The sequence below is a fragment of the Dreissena polymorpha genome, chromosome 10 (assembly GCF_020536995.1).
Source record: "Dreissena polymorpha isolate Duluth1 chromosome 10, UMN_Dpol_1.0, whole genome shotgun sequence".
Lineage (NCBI taxonomy): Eukaryota > Metazoa > Mollusca > Bivalvia > Myida > Dreissenidae > Dreissena > Dreissena polymorpha.
Window position 1 is genome coordinate 79,688,298 of NC_068364.1, and position 19,522 is coordinate 79,707,819.

Below are 19,522 nucleotides of genomic sequence, written 5' to 3' on the forward strand. Positions count from 1 at the left end.
AAGATCCTCCGACGAGCCAGATAACCATTCTCCATCCGCGTCACCAACCTGTTATTCTATTTAGCATGTCATTTATGTCATTTCAACGAGTCCAACAAATTTTCGTTTTATTTTATGCCTTTTCACCATTCATTTACATTGTAAAATAGTTTAACCGGATAATTTTATGGAACGCCTAGTCTGTCTCCTGTTGACTATTAATATATCGAAGTTTATATTGAAATGATTTGGGTTTAAATAATATTGTATGTGTTTATAATAGTATGATGTGTGCTTGCCATATTATGCTGTGTGTTTGTGATGGTATGCTGTGTGTTTGTGATGGTATGCTGTGTGTGTGTGATGATATGCTGTGTGTTTTGATGATATGCTGTGTTTTCACCATAGTTTGCTGTGTGCACATCATGGTATCGTGTTTGTTCGTCATGTCATTCTATGTGTTTTAAATGGTATGCTGTGTGTTTGTGATGATACGCTGTGTGTTTATGATGGTATGCTGTGAGTGTCATTGAAATGATGTGGGTTCAAATCATATGATATGTGCTTATAAAACTATGATGTGTGCTTGAACTAGTATGGTGTGTGTATGTGATGGTATGATATGTGCTTGTGATTGTATGCTGTGTGTTTGTGATGGTATGCTGTGTTTTCGTCATGGTATGATGTGTGTTTATCATGGTATACTAGGTGTTTAGCATGGTATTCTGTGTGTTTGTTGTACTATCCTGTGGCTTTATCTAACATGATGTCCTTTTCATTCGCTATGATGTAAGTTGGCGTTATTTTCATTCGAAACATTCGGTTCTTGTCAAATATCTTATGGTTACGTAATACGTATGTCCGTCGGTTCGTTCGTCCGTATTTCCGTCCGTCCGTCCGTGCATCTGTCTGTCTGTCTGTTGCCTGTCTGTCTGTCTGTATGTCTGTCTGTATGTCTGTCCGCCCGTCCCTCCGTTCGTCCCTCCTTCAGTCCGTTGGTCCTTTTTTCCGTATGTCAATGCGTATATTCGTCCTTCTAACTGTATGTCCGTATATACGACAGACAGACAGATATACGGACACTGGGAGGACATGCAGACGGAAAGACAGATGCACGGACGGTCGGAAATGAGGACACACGGACGGACACACGTACTAATGGGCATACGGACATACAGAATGACGGACGGACAGACAAAAACAGACAGACAAACTGACGAGACTCACGGACAGACGAAAACACGGAAATAAGGACACACGGACGGACGTACGTCCGGAGGAACAGAGAGAAAGACAGACACCCCGACAGACAGACAAAAGACAGACGGACAGAGAGACACACAAACAGATAAACAGACATACAGACACACAGACAGAAACACAGACAAAGAGGCAGACGCACGGACGGACGGAAATACGGTCGAACGGATCGACGGATATACGTATGACGTAACCATTAGTTCTTTGACAAGAACCGAGTGTTCCAAATGAAAATAACGCCAACTTACATCACAGCGAATGAAAATGACATCATGTTAGACAAACCCACATGATAGTACAGCAAACACACAGCATAATATGACGAAAACACAGCATACCATGACAAACACACAGCATATAATGACAAACATCTAGCATACCATGTCAAAACACAGCATACCATGAACAGCACACATTATACCATCACAGACACACAAAATACAATCACATACACTTAACATACTATGGCAAGCACATATCATAAAATTATTAGCATCTATTATATGATTTAAACCCAAATCATCTTAATAACATGGACAGCATACCATCACAAACACACAGCGTGCCATCGCAAACACACAACGTACCATTTCAAACACACAGCATGCATTGACAAACACACAACAAACCATTACAGACACACAGCAGACTATGGTAAACACATATCATATCATCACAAACACACCAAATACCATCACAAACACACAGCATATCATCATAAACACACAGCATAATATGGCAAGCACACAGCATTCTATTATAAACACATACATATGATTTAAACTCACATCATTTCAATAAAACCTTCGATATATCAATAGTAAACTGGAGACAGACTAGGCGTTCCATAAAATTTCGCCGGTATAATGGCGTCATTTCGTCAAAAAAATGACGTCATTTCACAGTGAAACAGCGCGACTGACGGATATTCGAGGACACGTGGTCAACTCGCCTAATAACTTTTGGGTTATTAGGTTACCTTGTTATCAGGCTGATTTAATGGCATGTGACAGCATAAATAAAGAATAACAGGTTGATGACGTGGATAGAGAAAGGTTATCTGGCAAGGCGGAGGAATTTATCAGGTGAGCCGAAGATAAGATCCTCCGACGAGCCAGATAACCATTCTCTATCCACGTCACCAATCTATTATTTTATTTATCATGTCACATAAATTAAATACAGTTAAAACTAATGTCAACTGGCTATGTACAGCAGACGATATGTACAGTGGTTACAGCGATCATAGTAATTAAGCGCCTGATAAACAGCATGTTACACATAGTACTATTTAAAGGGGCCTTTTCACAGATTTTGGCATGTTTTAAAGTTTGTCATTAAATGCTTTATATTGATAAATGTAAACATTGGATCGAAAAAGCTCCTGTAAAAAATTAAGAATAAAATTTATAAAAGGAAAAAAGTAGACCGCATTAGGCCTCGAACCAGTGACCCCCGATGTCCATGAGTAAAAACCAATTAGACCGCTCGGCCATACTGCCAAGTATGTATGAAAGACGTATTTTATACTTTATATAGGCAATCTTCGTAGTTTCACAAAATTAAACGACAACAACAGAACTCTCCAAATTATTCAATCGTTTCGCGTTGCCACGCTTTATAATTTTCAGGTTTTTAAATCGTCAAAAGATGCATATAATGTATATATTGGTAAATGTTCAGTATTACTGTTTCCTCACAAATATCATAACTAAAACGAAATTTTGCGAATCTGAAACAACTTTTTTCAATTTTGTCAATTTAACAAAACGTGAAAAGATCCCTATTTAACACAATGTTTTGCTTTGTTGAATGTCTTATTTATACACTCTCGGTCAACAAAAACCAAATCCACACAAAACAAAACAATTAATACATGTTTAAACAAGCAGTTCTTAACATGTATTTGGTATTTTATTAATAGAAAAAAAGTAGTCCGTAATCGGAGCGGGACTGACGGATATTGGAGGTCACGTGGTCAACTAGCCTAATAACTTTTGGGTTATCAGGTAACCTGGTTATCAGGCTGATTTAAAGGCATGGGGCAGGATAAAAAGATATATTGTGTCAACAAGAAGGCTTACCTTAATAATTTACTGAAATGATACGAACACTTTTAGAAGGATGACATGATAAAGTTAATGAGTAGGAAAGTTTTATTTAAGAAATTACATAAACCAGCTGGACATATTAAATTAGAACAGTTCGGTACTTCTACACAATTATGTTGTGACATGAAAATAATGAATAAAAATTTATAGGACAACAACAAAAAAATGAAAAACCATTATGGTAATGAGGTTTAATTAAAAATACATAAAATCTGAATCCGTTATCGAACCACTTAAGTTATCTAAATTAAAATCAGTCAACATTATTACTTTCTTCTACATTCATTAAAAGCAAAGCGATTATGCTTCTTCCGACAAATAGCAAGGCTGCGTGGCGAAGTGGTAGCGGATTGTCTTCTGCCAACAGTAGATTCAGATTCGAATTTCGGGGCTGACAACACCTTTTATTCAACTTTTTCTAGCTATTACAAAGAGTTAAGGCTATTAAAAACGTTATATATTTGTCAGTAAACATATTTAATAAGACATTTATGCGGCTTGGCGATAGGCCAATGTAACAATTTAAGGTCAAAAGTGATGAGTTTTCGGATTCGCTCTGTTTCCTTTACATGGCTGGGATGGTGTTTTATTAATTCGCAGTATTATCAAACGACGAAACGCGAGGTAATTGATGAATCAGTTTTACGATATATTTAACATCGCCCTTCATTCGACAATGTCCGAAAGGGAAACACGAGGCCATAGATGAATCAGTTCATTCCGTCAAGTTTGCATTACAGCAATGTACGCGATACGTATTGATGCAAAGCATCAAATGGCGTCGGGAATTTCAGTGTAAAAGGCACTCAATGAAGTTACATGGAACGATTTTTGTTCTACTGTAAATATTAATATATTGGCCGATTATTTTAAACAAAATAGAAAAAGATACTGGTTTAACAATTATCTATATTTTTGTGTTATAACCCACAAATAACCATTATTTATGATGTTGTGTTATAACCCCCAAATAACCATTATCTATGTTTTTGTGTTGTAACCCCCAAATATTTCATAGTTCATTTTATTTACATTGGTTTCCTTTTTATTACTGGCATCCATGTGCAGTTTTCATTAATGGAACCGAACTGTGTAGGTTTTAAAAAATCTGCCTCATCTTGTAAGCGTAATTTTATGTTTCTCAACTTCGAGGGGAGATACTTCTAAACTTATTATTATGTTGCTCATTTACGATAGGGGTTGAGTACTCATTGATATAAAAACACTGTAAACGTTTGGTAAAAATGAATGAAAACTGTAAATTGCATAAAGAAGCTGCATTTCACAATACTTTGAAATTCAGTAAAAGATCATTGTAGATTTATTGCTCCGATATTTATCATTTTCAATAGGGTCCGAGTAATACTGATATAAAACACTTAACAAGTTTGGAAAGACTCAGACGAAAGATGTGAAATCTTTAACAAGTGGAAATTGTTAATTTTGTCAAATTTAATAGAAAACAATTCTGAACTTATTGTCCCGATGTTTCTCATTTTAATGAAGTAAAAATGCTCATTGATATGAAAACACTGTAAGTTTGGAAAGAATCTGATAAAAAAATGTTGACATAATCACCTAACCAAGACGTTTTTCAATTTTATTTTTAAATTCAAAGAGACATAATTCTGGACTTATGGTCCGATATTGCTCATATAGAGAGTTTGGGTTGGGTCCTCATTGATAAAAAAAAAACATGCAAGTTTGGGAACAATCGGATGAAAATTTTGGACTTCGAACAACGATTTCAAAATTTCTCAAATTCTTAGGAAGATAACTATGGACGTAATGGTCGGATAATGCTAAAGGGTCAATACCACCTGGATAGTAATACGTGTCGCGCTTCGCGCCCTATATGTGGTTCTTAAAACAAACTCCGAGGAGTGCTTGACTCTAGGGAAACGTGTTGCTGGGACACAGCTCCTCCTTGACAAGCGGCTGCTTCCTTTATCGCAACTCATTGTTACAATCAATAATACGTGTCGCGCTTCGCGCTCTATTTGTGGTAGAGATAGTACTTAGGGCCTATGATAGACAACCATAAAAATACATGGATAATAGATGTGTTATTTGCATTTATTTGTTTATATAAATAACACGTGTATTTTTTTAAGAAGATATTTAAGTGATGTAAGAAATTTTAATTAACGTTGTAACCACGCGGCATCCATTAATTTTAATAAAAATGTCCAATTGTAGTAAAATGGATTTTAAAATGTCTACATAAAATAAAGCTTTATTATATTTATTAACCTGACTGAAAATAATTGTCAGCCGCCGAACTGTTCCGTTCGTGCCGGAACCCGGGATTGAACCGGGGTCCTTCAGATGATTGTTGCGTAAACAACTTCAGTCTAACGCTCCTCCAACTGAGCTATTCCGGCTGACATCATTTATGTACTGCTAATTGGTGAAGTTGTGTATAGCGGTCGTTATTATATGTCTATTAATAAACTAATACATTGTACGTTTTCGTACCACTACACCTTCCAATAAACTTGCTTGCGCGATAGGTCGTCAAATATCGTACTACATTGATTCTCCACTAAATAAGCAAATTAGAAAAATCACAAAATAAATATATTTTGATTATGTATTGTTTTAATACAAAACCAGAAAGTTTCGCGTATTTGCCTAGTCCCTGTGATCTTTCCCCTGTGATCAGTTGTGGATCAGTTATTAATTAAAGCAGTTAGCTTTGCGTTATTGGCAATAAATGTTGTGCTTAATGTAATAGGCACAAATGCAGTACTTATTTACACTAATTTACACAAAAAATCACCACTATGCAAGATATTCTTAAAACATCTTGATCCGTAAAAAAACTCTCCCCCATAAGCGAAAAAATAAGCATTGCATACTAGTCGCCGCTCTCCAGAGCGACGCCAATCAGGTAATATCAAACTGGGAAAAACAGTGAAGCAGTGGACTGCTCTTCTAAATTAATTAAATTTCACGGGTTGGACTCAGATCTTATTTTTTTAAATAAATAGATTTGTTATCGAGTGTATCTTTAATAACATTAATACTCCATTTTGTGTTATGTATTACTTAATTTCGCGCAGGATTGGTACTTCATTTAGCGTTGCTTATTACTATGTTGCGATCAGGATGGGTAATTTACTTTTACTTTATTTTGAATTGTCAATTGCTTCGTTGCGCTTAATATCCGAAGTTTAAAAAAAATGCGAATAGGAAAATCGTTAATTTTACGCTACCCCCTGTAATGTCGAGCTAAGGAAAGGAACTTCATTTTTCATCGTTAATAACTACGTTGCGATTTTGATTCGAGCTTGATTTTACTGTGTTAATTACTATTTTGAGATAAGGACATTCATTATAAAAAGTTATATTAAATACATTATGACATCATGTGATATTTTATATTGATACATGTTTTGTTTATTGTATATATAAATATTGATAGATATTGCATTCACATTAAGTATGATATGCATAATCCGGAACAGTGCCGATACATTAATATGTGATTGTGATTCAACCGTATAGTGTATGCTCCTTCGAAATATAAATATTGTTTTATTTTGAAATTATTATTTTTATTATATTTTAATGATTACAGCCTTTATACTGCTATATATTATACATATACACTAAGCATACGTGGAATTCTTAATTGTGCCGTTGCTTCTTAAATAATGTGTGGTTTGGATTCGAAGTGCTTTATTTTATGCTCCTCCAAATTATAATCACTGTTTTACTTTATTGATTATTATTCCATTCATGTATTAAAAAAGTTCCATATGCAGCTAGATACACTGTTAACATGCGATATAAAACTAGTTTTGTTTAATTATCTGTAAAGTTCATCGATTACTATTTTATAACATTTCAGCTAAATCAACTAACTTTATTCATGTATGTTGTATTATTATGTTGTTAAACATTAGAAACTGTAAAGTTTATGTGTAATAAAATTATGCTCTGTTAACGCCATGGGTGAAATGGGGAGTAACCGCTGTGATACGTTAAGTTTGGTATTTTTAACAGTAGCTTCCCTTTGACGACATAAAACGATCATCCTTTGAACACACCTGTGTCAGGTAAACAGGTTTATACATGTATTGTTATTATCACAACGAGTACTAAAACACTGCTTTTACTTTAAACGCTTAGTTTATCGTAGTGTTAGCCAATTATATAATGATATATAATCGTTTCATGGCTTTATTTTCCAAACGATTATAATAAAAGTGTTAAAAGCAGAGAAATATATTTATGTTACGGCCGATTAATCAATATTGTACAATTGTAAAACTTAACGGTCAATTTAACACCAGAAGCCTAGGTAGCGCAGTAGGTAGCGCGTCAGTCTCATAATCACATGCTATAGAGCAATCTGAAGGTCGTGAGTTCGATCCTCACCCTGGGCAATCTTTTACTAGTTCATGTATAATACACACTTTATTTTCAATCTTTCAAAACTTCATATATACGAAAAGTTGAATATATCATAATAAACGAACAAACGTATCTATGATTCACGTATGTATTCATACAATTAAGCGTCCAATAATTTTCGCATAACACAAAAGAGCTACATAATAAATTAATTAATAAATGATGCTAGATTTATTATACCCGAACATACAAACTCTTACTCACTCCTGTAAGAATGAAACATGTGCTGTCAATTCCGATATTCAGGCAACGCATTCGCTTTGCAAATATAACCAAAAAAGTTGGTCTCCAAAATAAATTGGCGTAGTCCTAGAGCCATAACAGACTCAACAATATTACCGAAAGGTAGCTTCAAATGACGACGAAAGCCCTTGGGAAATCACGGGGCATAGAAAAGCGAAGTCTTCTTCTTCCATATGATGTACTTATCTCACTCTGGAGCATACATACGTGTTTTCGTTTCAGTTACTTATAGCTTGTAACATTACCTGTTCCCCTGCATCCGTCTTTTTTATATATTCATCAGTCTAATTATATATTGTACAGGATAGCTGCAGGATAGAGTGCAATTAAAAAAAGAGCGGTGCAGAAAATAAAGGAAGGGTGCATTAAACAAAAGAGGAGAGAATTTCGAGATCTCGAGATCCCGACTTTGCTTACTCGTGGCCACGAGTTAGTCAGCCAATCAAATACTATCTTGCTCCCTCAAATTAATCAGCCAATAAAACCGTCCCAAAAGCAAGGCTCTGATATAACATAACATACTCTATTTGTATTACTATTACTACTACTGCTACCGTACCTATGACACTAAGATTATAATTTCCTGATGAAAACTCCCTTAACAAAACTATACAATTCAAAATATACTATAAGATAATTGATGGCAATAAATGAAAAAATAAATATGCGAGCATTAGTTTTCACTTACGCATTAGGTAGTCATAAAGACAGCGCTGTTTACCCTTACTTTGCTGTTGATGCATTACTTGTTACCCTAGTAGTTCACACTGTGTCAACCAGTCTCTTACCTAAACATGGGTATAGTGCGCTTTTCCGGCGGAGCTGTTTTACCCAGCTATGCCTATTAAATGACATCTGCATAACGTCAGCAGGCACGAATGAACACATTCGAATATGTTATAGGCTGAGTCGAGAGAAATCCCCTGAAATTTGGCTGCATCACCGGGTCTGTGTTCAGCGTAAAGAATGCAGCACTGTTCAATTTACGGAATTCCGGACTACTCTCTGCACGTTCAAACGACACTTAGACACATAATAATTATTGTGGCCCAGTCAGAATTTCACGGTCTTTACTCGTTCACTTAATCGTCAGGGGAAGACATAATTAAATATCGATTAACACAGTTTTGCTTTCAAACAAATACCGAAATAGTAAAGTGTCACGTCATGAAAAATCATTTAATTATCAAACCATAAATGTTTCCCGTTCTCGGTCAGCACGTCTGGAAGTCGTTCCTCAACGCCTGAATAGGCTACCCTTATTTGTCAGTTTGCTGTATTTGCTTTTTTAATTCAATTTTATATCGAAATACATTGTGCTAAAATATTCCATTTACAACTCGCAATGTTATTTCAAAAGACCGGCATCATGCGAAAATGGGTCTTATGCCATATGCGCCCATCATAGCTATAGCCCACCTAGCCTGCGCATCTCTCAGTCTGTTCAGGAGATACATAATGAGACCCCGAGTGGTGTTATAGCGGACAGCATCGCCTCTGACAAGACTACGTAAATGCACAGGCTGTGCTTGAGAATATGCTGAACTAAACGACATTAGACCTATTTTCGCATGACTCGGCTATGAATGTGTGATTGAATGTTTTGAAAGAAAACTGAGTGTTAAATATTAACGTACGATATATTTTGATGGCGGAGAAATAAACTCATAATAACTCATTAATAAGCGATGTGAGGACACATATGATGTGAACTCCCGTTGTATAGCTTGTATCTACTAACACGTATGTGTGGTTTGACTACAATTACACACATTTCATGCAGTGAATATGCGACAAACAAGAGAATAGAATCAACACACACACACGTTTAACTTTTGTTTTAATTTAATGAGTTAGAAACGTAAATTTCAAAATTTATTTCGAAGTCAGCATTTTCGCAACACATGTTAAACGCTTTATAAATTGAGAACAGTGAACATAAACAAGCTTTACTACGGAATCCGGATAGTGCCATCTATAATCTCGCACTTCTTTCATCAAGGGCGACACTAGACACAAGAAGCGATACTTGATATTTTTCTTGACAGTCGCGGCGACGCATGATAGTTTTCTTGACAGTCGCGGCGACGCACGATATATTTAACACGATATATCGCCCTTGTTTAGGTAGCCCAAAAGGCGACATATCATGTTAAATATATCGTGCGTCGCCGCGACTGTCAAGAAAACTATCGTGCGTCGCCGCGACTGTCAAGAAAACTATCGTTCGTCGCCGCGACTGTCAAGAAAACTATCAAGTATCGCTTCATATGTCTAGTGTCGCGTTCAAAGGGCGACTCTAGACATACGAAGCTATACACGATAATTTGCGCGAATGTCGCGGCGATCAACGATATTTTATTTTTCAAATATCGCCCATATTATCCGAATCTCGTGTATCGAGGTCTAATTTCAGACCGCGACACTAGACACACGAAGCGATACTCGATATTTTAGTCGACAGTCGCGGCGACGCACGATATTTGTACTGTTCAAATATCGCTGTAATAATATCGCCTGTCCACTGTCGCTTCGTGTGTATAGTGTCGCCCTTGATGAAAGAAGTGCGCGATTATAGATGACACTATCCGGATTCCGTACTTTACCTTATACTATTGCGTTGTTATCACCCAAGCAATTGAGAATACACGAGGTATCGCCGCTACCTGTTGAGTACAAAAGAACGTTTCCCAGACATATCAAATTAAACCCAGCTGTAGTAGCAATCACTACAACCGAGGTTACAGAACGGTCGCGTAATAGTAAATTGTACTATCGATATAACACTATACTTTTTAATCTGCAGTAGTTTTTGTTCCCGCATCTATTTATAGTCTCTGCTTATGAATGACCTGTGCTGAACAAAAATACCATGTGATAAGGCGCAGCAGATAGAGGACTATTTTAATCATTCAGAAACATTCTCTTCCGCGACATGTATATTTCTAACATTGTTATTTATCCTTGTCTATATACGCTCCGTTCAAAAAATATTCCATTTAACATGATATTCACATTATGTTTCCATTTGTGAATGAATATAGTTGAAGAACTCGAAGCTCTGGCATCAATTATACAACTCTTTCTCAGCGCGGATTGGGCAGATGCGGCAGTTATCAGATTTATCAGGTTCATCGTATTTAAAAACACTGGCATGAAACGCGTGGTAAGCGAACAACTTAAAATGAGTTAGCACTATATAGTGAACTGTTTTATATTGAGGTTGTCAGTTCGTTATATAACACAATGTTAGTTTTGACAAACACACACAGGACAGCAACTTGCAAAATAGATTATATTTCTATTGCATATATCAACCATTAAACCGTGGTTTAATAGTACGCTTAAAGAAATGAACTAAAGGACTCGAAGATAAGTACAGTGTATGAACATGACGCTGTCTTATCTGTAATTCTGAACTGGCAGAGCGTTCTTAACTAGTTCGTTTCTTAAACACTATTTACGGACTTGCCTTCCAATTGTGTCGTTATCAACACTAAGTGCATGACAGAAGTGTGTTTTTTTTAAAGTACTTCACACAAAAATCACAAAAATCTAAGGTATTTACACAAGCTTATAATCACGTATGTTTCCTGAAGACTTATATTAAATAAACATTAATTATCTATGTATATTTAACTGATTATAATTAATTTTAATAGTATGACACGTTTCCAATGTTAAATTAAGGTTTAATGATGTTTTGAATACAACTGATTGAATTCCTTTGTCCATGTACGGTCATCAAATAGTTAATTAGCAATTAGACATAAGAATACTTTATTGTAAGTCTGATTTGCATACGTTTAAACTCTCTGGTTACGGGTTTTTTAATCACTTTTTCACTTTTTGTGTTTTATTCACTTTTCAACTGGCTGATATAGCTTATCTTTAATAAGAAATCTCTTATATACTGTCTTAGTTATGCTTTTTTACTTGCTGTTTTACACATGTAACCATGTTCTGATAAAGGCTCTTTGAGACGTTTAAAATCTGCTTTCCATGCTTTATTCAGGTCTTATTCGGCGTAGCTGTTTCACCCAGCTTTTCACCTTAAATGACCTTTTTACATAACGCCAGCAGATTCGAAAGTATAAACTTCATTTTTTCCATTGGCTGTATTGAGCATTATCACCCAGAACATTGGCAACATCACCTCGTATTTCAATTATATGATGTAACACTGTTCAGTGTATGGATATGCGTAAACACATTGTTTGCCCGTTTCAATTAAGGATTACCATTAAATTGCATACTAACGATTTGCAGGGTCAAGGCTAGGTCAGTAAATCGTCATGGGAAGACGGAAAAGTAATCAATGTACTATGGACGCCTTATGTTGATAACACAGTATTGCAATATATTAAACAACACGATTTTTAAGGAATGACATTAATGAAACCTATCAGTTAAATCAATTTGTCTTGTATTTTGAGGCAAAACTACCGAAATAATATAGCGTCCATGATAAAAAGGATATCGCTTAATTATCAAGCCACTTATGTGTGACGTAAGCAATCCAACATAGGTTGCCGACATTTGCCAGTTTGCTATTAATAACTCATTGACACTTCAATTTTCTATCGCAAAGTATCGTGGTTTGATGTTCCCTTTACAAGACACAAGAAGATTTTTAAAGACCCGCGTCTTGCTAAAATGGGTCTTATGCAATATACTACCAGCGTAGCTCCAGCCCAGCCTAGGCATCCGCGCAGTCTTGTGAAGGTGTGCATAGCTCCAGCCCAGCCTAGGCATCCGCGCAGTCTTGTGAAGGTGTGCATAGCTCCAGCCCAGCCTAGGCATCCGCGCAGTCTTGTGAAGGTGTGCATACTGAATTAGCTTCTCTTGAGATACCGCGGACCTTGCGTACTTATATAGCGGAAAGCGTAGCCCCTGATCAGACTGTGCAAGTGCATATGCCATAAGACCAATTTTCGCATGATGAGCATGTGACAGTGTTATTTGAATGTGTGGAAAGACAACTGCGTCTTAATTAGATATCAACGTACCATATGTTTCGATGACGAAGAAAATTCATCAAAAAAACATGTGAGGAAATATATTATGTGATCTATAATTTGTATCTACTCTTATGTGGTATAATATACGTGCACTTCATTACAGACATTTCATGTGGTGTTTACAAGATTATAAAGTGAACAAGAACAAAACAAGACTTAAACATTTGTTTTTATGTAATATAAACGTCTATTTTCTACCTTAATTTCAAAGTCAGGATACACGCCGAATATCCATTTGATAGATATAGCTTGTCATATTTAAAAATTAATTAAAATCTGTGTTTAGTGTTTAATGGTATTGTTTGTTTTCCCATAATTCCATTATCTGTAAAAGGTTATTGGTGTTGGTGTTTGAATACGGAAGACTTGTATTATCTGATTACGTCTACGTGGATTAGTATTGTGTGTTACACATGCGCCCATTCTCTTTTTGCAGATGATACTGGTAACTGTTATGATTGCTGGGTTCGTGTGTTGGTAAGTTGATTCAAAAACCTAAAAAGTTGTCCATCCTCTATTCTGCCTAAAACAAAAGTGCCACGAATATGACTTGACTGAAAAGGAACGTGGTAACCTTGCGTAAACATATGTACTTACCAAGTAAAGTGGAACACACAAGAAACATTTCACAGAACAAATCTTTCCAACATTCATGGCAACATATTATACAAATTGGATATTGTGTATATTTTACATGTTGTTCAAATCATGTTATTTTCACATGACAATTATGTTTGTATAAAAACCATGCACAATATTTTTGGCCCATGCGTGAATAAAAATATGTGGTATAGGTATCTCGACCTACTGTAGAAAATTCCTTCATTGTATACTGTTTTTCAATTACAAATCTTCAGCATAAGTAATTATACAATTAAATAAACCATTCCTGCATATGCCACCTTTTTATAACCCATGTTTACTGGCACAAACTTATTTTGAAATTATAGCACGACACTGCCCACGCGCCAATGTTCCACCGGAGAGGTCAATTAAATAATAATAATAAACGGACTAGTTAACTGGCTCGTTACTTATCACTGTCTTACAGAGTCTGCAACGGTAACCACTAGCTCTTTTGATTAAAACAATGCAGGAGTGATTGGTGGCCACGTATTTTGGTGGAAGGTGTGCACTAGTTTCTTCAATACATGTATTTCTGTGATTGCTACCAGCGCCTGCACCTTGAACCAGCGTTCCTCTGGAAGCGGTCATGTGTTTGATGACAGCCCCCAGGCTCGGGCGATGTTTCGGAAGGCAGACAGAGACCAGAACGAGTACCTTACGTACGGGGAGTTCCAGAACGTGTTCCGTTCCTATGACAACAACAGTAAGTGCTATTGTTAAGTATGAACCGTCATTTGCATGTTCATTTTAACTATTTTATCGTTGTTTGCGCTAAATTTTCCGCGATTACCATTACAATAACACCAACATACCATTACTAACGTAAGTATTTGTTAGCTTTACCGATATTAATATAATATTTTCCCACATGCCTTGACTATTTGTTTGATATAACTAATTATAAACATAATGTAATAATATTATCGCAAGTTATTACTCCCGATGCGCAACATGTTTGTATATTGAAAAACATAAAATAAATGAAATATTCAATAGCGGACCGTCCTGTGTCGACTGGCAAAAGTTCTGAATTGTTTAATCTAAATCGCTGATTTAATAAGTGTATATCTTCATATGTTAAGAGCGGAAGGTAGTGTGATAAGCGCAAACTACATGCAAAACCCCTTGTGCTATAATATGAATATTATTCATATTTGGCAACTTTATATTTTCATTGATTATATTCGAACCACTTCCCTGTCAAATAACGAGCGGTCTGTTGACATGCGTTGTTTAAAGACAACTGGCACCATAGCTGAATCGCTGTAGTTTAATCTCTTGTTCAATGTTTGTTTTTATAGTAATCTTCAAATTGCATAGCAGAATGTATTGTGACCACTTAGAACATAGCTGAAACGTTCTTGCTCATCTTCGCAACGCAAGTCAATAGCGCACGATCTTGCTTTATGGCTTATTGGAGATTTTTACATCTTCGCAACGCATGTCAATAGCGGACGATCTTGCCCTATCGCTTATTAAATGTTCGACCATATCTTCATTGCAATAGGTACGTAACGAAACGGTGAACGTAGCTGAATCGTTATAGCTTATCGCTGATGCAATGATTTTAAATCATGGCATATGTTTATCTGATTACGAACGTAGCTAAATTGTAGTTTTATCGTTTTCTTTAATATTTATAAATCGTTGTATGTCAAAATGGACGATAGTGTGAATAGCTCAGACTTCGCGTAGAACGCCTATACGTGTATAAATAAAAAAATACAACATGCATTTGAAATACTCGCTTTCATTATGATTCAAGTCAAATCGACAATAACCAAAGCAGAGTGGTTTCAGCCATAATTATGACTTAATGTTTGACAAATCAAGTTAAATTATTGGGCTTCATGCTTAAATAAGGCCCCAAATACGAGCAGCATAACTCTTAATCGAGACATGTCCCGTTTCTTTTACTTTCAATGCTTCATAATACACTGAACAAATTAGGTATAATAATTAGGTTTATTGCGAAGATCTATGTTGATTTCGCTAATTATGGGCAGTTCGCTGCCAATGTATGTTGCAGCTGATTAATTACTTGTGTTGACATAATACCAAGTTAACTTATCAACTGTAGATGACCCGGTGACCACCGCATATTTCCCAGAGCACTGGACGAGATTTTTAAAAGGGCCTTTTCACGCTTTGGTAAATTGACGAAACTAAAAGCAAATCGTATTCGCAAATTTTCGTTGTAATTATGATTTTTGTTAGGAAACAGTAAAACTGAACATTTACCATGCTCTAAAATATCCATTATATGCATCTTTTGACGATTTAAAAATCTGAAAATTGTTAAACGTTGCAACGCGAAACGATTGAATAATTTAGAGACTTCTGTTGTTGTCGTTATATTTTGTGATACAACGAGGACTGCTTATATAAAAAAAAAATCATTGTATGAGCACAGATGGTCGAGTGGTCTAACCGATAGACTTTTACTCCAGAGGTTAGTGGTTCGAATTCAGTTGAGAGTTACTTACTTCTTCTGCCTTTAATTTTTATTCTTGTTTTTTTTTTACGGGAGTTTTTAGATCTAATGTTTACATATATAAATATAAAGCATTTATTGACAAACTTAAATATGGGCATCATAATATGCTGGTGTTATATTGCTGGTGTAATGCTTGTACATTTGTCGCATATCACTAGCTGACGGTCTTGTGACCAGCGCAGAGTTCCTGGAGCATTGGCAAGATGAGATGAACGGCACGGTGACACAAGGCCTGCACGTGTTCACGATCCTTGACGTCGACAAGGACTTTATTCTGGAGATCACAGCAGAAATTCCGCACATTTACCACTGGTTTGACTTTAACTGTAAGGGAATTGTATATGTTTTTGACGCATTGAGTTAGAAGGAAAGTCACATGATTCTAAACGAGTCAGGTCAATTTTATTTTGGAAACAAAGGGCATCCGTCCAAAAATACATAGTAATACATTGTAACTTACTATTATGTCATAACAGAGTTGTGTTTAGAACATGTTTATTAAAAAAAAACGAGTTGTGTTAATATAGAATGTAAATTATTAAGTTATTGATATTTTTATATCTTGATTAAAATGCATACGGGTTGTAATAATATAGAATGTACATTATTACGTAATTGATACTTTCAGATCTTTACATAGTTGTGATAAGAACATATTCACACAAACACACACACTCACATGAACGCACACACATAAACAACCAAAAACAAAACAAACAAAAACCTTGAACTTGGTCGTAAAATGTGTTTGAAATGGAGGCATTTTCTCCCAGAATATAAGAAACTTCCGTATTATTTATTGGTGTATTGACGGTTGTTATAAATTCATGCATAAGTTACGTACCAATATTAATACCTCCATTTTGGAATCTAGAGAAACACTTCGTCCAACGTGAAGTGCATGTAATGCGTCAATTAAAATATAGTTTTGAAATGTAAACGGCATGAACTTACTTATAATTGTTCACCCTGTTATGCTTGCACAAAATAATGAGTACATACTTATTTTCAGCTGACTGGAAGGTAACAGAAGGAGAATTTGTGGTCCAGTGGGTGAAAATATCAACATAACATTTATTTTACCCTTATTCAATGGCTTAATCGCTTCTGTTCCATAACGTTGTAACGTTTCGTTAGGCGAAAAAATAAATGAATCTACTTTATACTAGTTAAGAAACATTTTACATAACATGGCAGCATGCTACATGTACACATGTTCTTGGTTTGTACCAAGATCATCTCGTATATGCCCAACCGTTGAATTTCATACTGGATGAAACAAACACACTTCTCTGCTTTGCAACTATACTTATACGAATAAGAACTACACCGATGTGCCACAAGTGAACGTCAAAAAACTAAATGGCTGACGTCAACAATAAATGTGCTTCATAAAACAAAGCGTTTTAAACATATTAAACACCAAGTGACCAACCATTTACCTTAATATTTGGTAATATAGCCTTTCGATTTTAATACACTCTGTATTCTCCTTGGTAAGCTCGAATACAAAGTTCTGATATATTCAACGGGAATGTTTATTCAGATGTCTCGAATGGCTGCCTCAAGGCCCAAACTTATTTTGTGTGTCTACGATATCAGGTTGATTTTTAGTTGTCTTTTAAGCCTATGCCATACGTTCCCTATTATATTTAGGTCCGGACTTTGGGCAGGCCAGATCATAGAATGAACGTTCTGTTTTGAACTGTAGCGTTCCTATTTTGATTGAAAACTCCAGTTATGTCCGATAAAGTTATTTTTCTGTTTTGTTTAACGATCCGTAAAAATGCCCGACTTTCACGTTCATTTATTTTTGCCGGGGCTGCTTTTCTCGGTAAGTTTTCAACACTATTTCGTGCGCAAAATCTATTAATAATCCCAGCTATTGTAGTCCGTGGTATGCCTAATCTTCGGCAAATTTCTGTTTGTACTAATGCAATAAATGCCAGCGAATGCTCACTGACACATTCGCTGTCAAAAGACCGCACTAATAACTAATAATCAAAGCGCCATCGGCGTTAAAAGTCTATTTACAAGATACAGCGAATATTCTACTGAAGTAAATGTTAAAGGGACAATTGACTGAATGAATATTTAAAGGCAATCTTAAAAGTATTTTTAAAGAATAAGTACACATTAATGGAACAAGAAGTAATGAAATATTTAAACAATAAAACTATATCAATCGGAAAATTAGAAACACGTATCAAGAGAGTTTGGTATTTTGCGAACAAGAAAGTGCCCGGATGTTTATGCTCTTATTTTTTAATTTGGAGAAAAATAGTTCCCTACAGATCTGTCCGTTGTTTGTTTATTGAAAAGATGAAGTCAATATTTTTCATAACTATTACAGGCCCCTTTGAAATATTCGTACTAGGTGGTAATTAACGTTATCAGTACATCAGTATTATTTACGAGACTGAGCGAATTTTTCATTCGGAACCTAAGGTGAAAGTTATATCTTTGTTTTTAGTGTTTTGTTTGATACTTCTCATTATGCAGTTTACGATAACTTCATTTTCATGTAAGCAGAAGGGAACAATTAGTTGTTTTTGTTTTGTTGTTATTGTTGTTGTTGTTGTTGTTTTCTTTACCGGATTCGTTACATACGCAATATATAACATGTACGCCGTATTTTGAAGCACACGTTCTGAAGTTTGCAATCCTTATTCAAAGTATTCATATAATTATTAATAATATGCCACATTTAATGCGGATCAAAATACTGTAGTTTGATCCCGTCTCTTGCCGCCCAAAATCGCAAGGTAAATGTTTGCCGTCACAGAGTTTAACGATATTACAGCCATAAAAACTCGACAGTCTTCTAGAAAAAACAAGAAAATTATGTATACTTTAAAACTAATAAAGTAACGTACCCCATTAATAAATACATCGAAAAAGTTTGTTATTTCAAAATCAAATACGATAAGATTCACTTTGTTAAAAAACACATAACTGAGTACGCAAAAAAGTAACACACAATGCGTGTCGTCTTTATCTGTTTTATACCCTTTATTATTTTTGTTTAATATTTAAATGACGCTGAATTTCCAACCATATCAGTCAAAAGGTGTTTTGCATTTATTTATCTACTTAACTCCCCGCAAGTTTACTTGGTGAAGCTGTAATTAGGTCAGCCCGCTAAGAAATTTCGCAGCGAATAAAGTCGAGATGTAGAGCGAATATTAATACGAAATAAACGCTAGTAACTTTCTTGATAATAGGGCTGGAAAGTAAGCATCATTAATAAAAAACAAGAATAAAAGGGTGTAACACGGCGAAAAATACATGCCCCGGCAAGGACGTCGCCGTCTTGACTATCACGTGATTACCCGCTCTGTATAGTAAACATTATCTAGCGT

General features: G+C 35.5%; 2 protein-coding genes and 1 non-coding gene across 6 annotated transcripts in view; all 3 read left to right on the plus strand.

Moving 5' to 3' along the window:
* Nucleotides 1-17,323, plus strand: part of LOC127848238 (uncharacterized) — an 83,864-nt gene extending 66,541 nt beyond the window's left edge. Inside the window, exon 6 of the mRNA XM_052380576.1 lies at nt 17,265-17,323. The gene's annotated coding sequence lies outside the window, so the exon portion shown is untranslated. The remainder of the gene's footprint in view (nt 1-17,264) is intronic.
* Trnam-cau (transfer RNA methionine (anticodon CAU)) lies at nt 7,654-7,744 on the plus strand. Its single transcript is given in 2 exon segments — nt 7,654-7,690; nt 7,709-7,744. It is a non-coding gene; the product is annotated as a tRNA-Met (tRNA).
* On the plus strand, nt 11,113-17,323 carry LOC127848237 (uncharacterized). 4 transcript variants are annotated; one of them, XM_052380572.1, is made up of 5 exons: nt 11,113-11,181; nt 13,473-13,513; nt 14,212-14,366; nt 16,319-16,486; nt 17,173-17,323. In XM_052380572.1, the coding sequence occupies exons 1-5, from the start codon at nt 11,170-11,172 to the stop codon at nt 17,229-17,231; spliced, it is 435 nt and encodes a 144-aa protein (XP_052236532.1). In that variant the 5' UTR covers nt 11,113-11,169; the 3' UTR covers nt 17,232-17,323. The 4 variants fall into 4 exon arrangements, with proteins under 4 accessions (XP_052236532.1, XP_052236531.1, XP_052236533.1 ...); XM_052380571.1 differs by lacking the exon at nt 11,113-11,181 and adding an exon at nt 12,657-12,836; XM_052380573.1 differs by lacking the exon at nt 11,113-11,181 and adding an exon at nt 12,657-12,788.
* Nucleotides 17,324-19,522: the final 2,199 nt, after the last annotated feature.

What these genes read in the sequence shown, in the direction of transcription:
- LOC127848237 (XM_052380571.1), top strand. Translation starts at nt 12,672, where the DNA reads ATGGGTCTTATGCAATATACTACCAGCGTAGCTCCAGCCCAGCCTAGG. An exon ending in ATTGCTGGGTTCGTGTGTTG is followed by an intron (nt 13,514 to 14,211) that starts GTAAGTTGATTC and finishes GATTGCTACCAG; the next exon opens with CGCCTGCACCTTGAACCAGC. An exon ending in CCGTTCCTATGACAACAACA is followed by an intron (nt 14,367 to 16,318) that starts GTAAGTGCTATT and finishes GCATATCACTAG; the next exon opens with CTGACGGTCTTGTGACCAGC.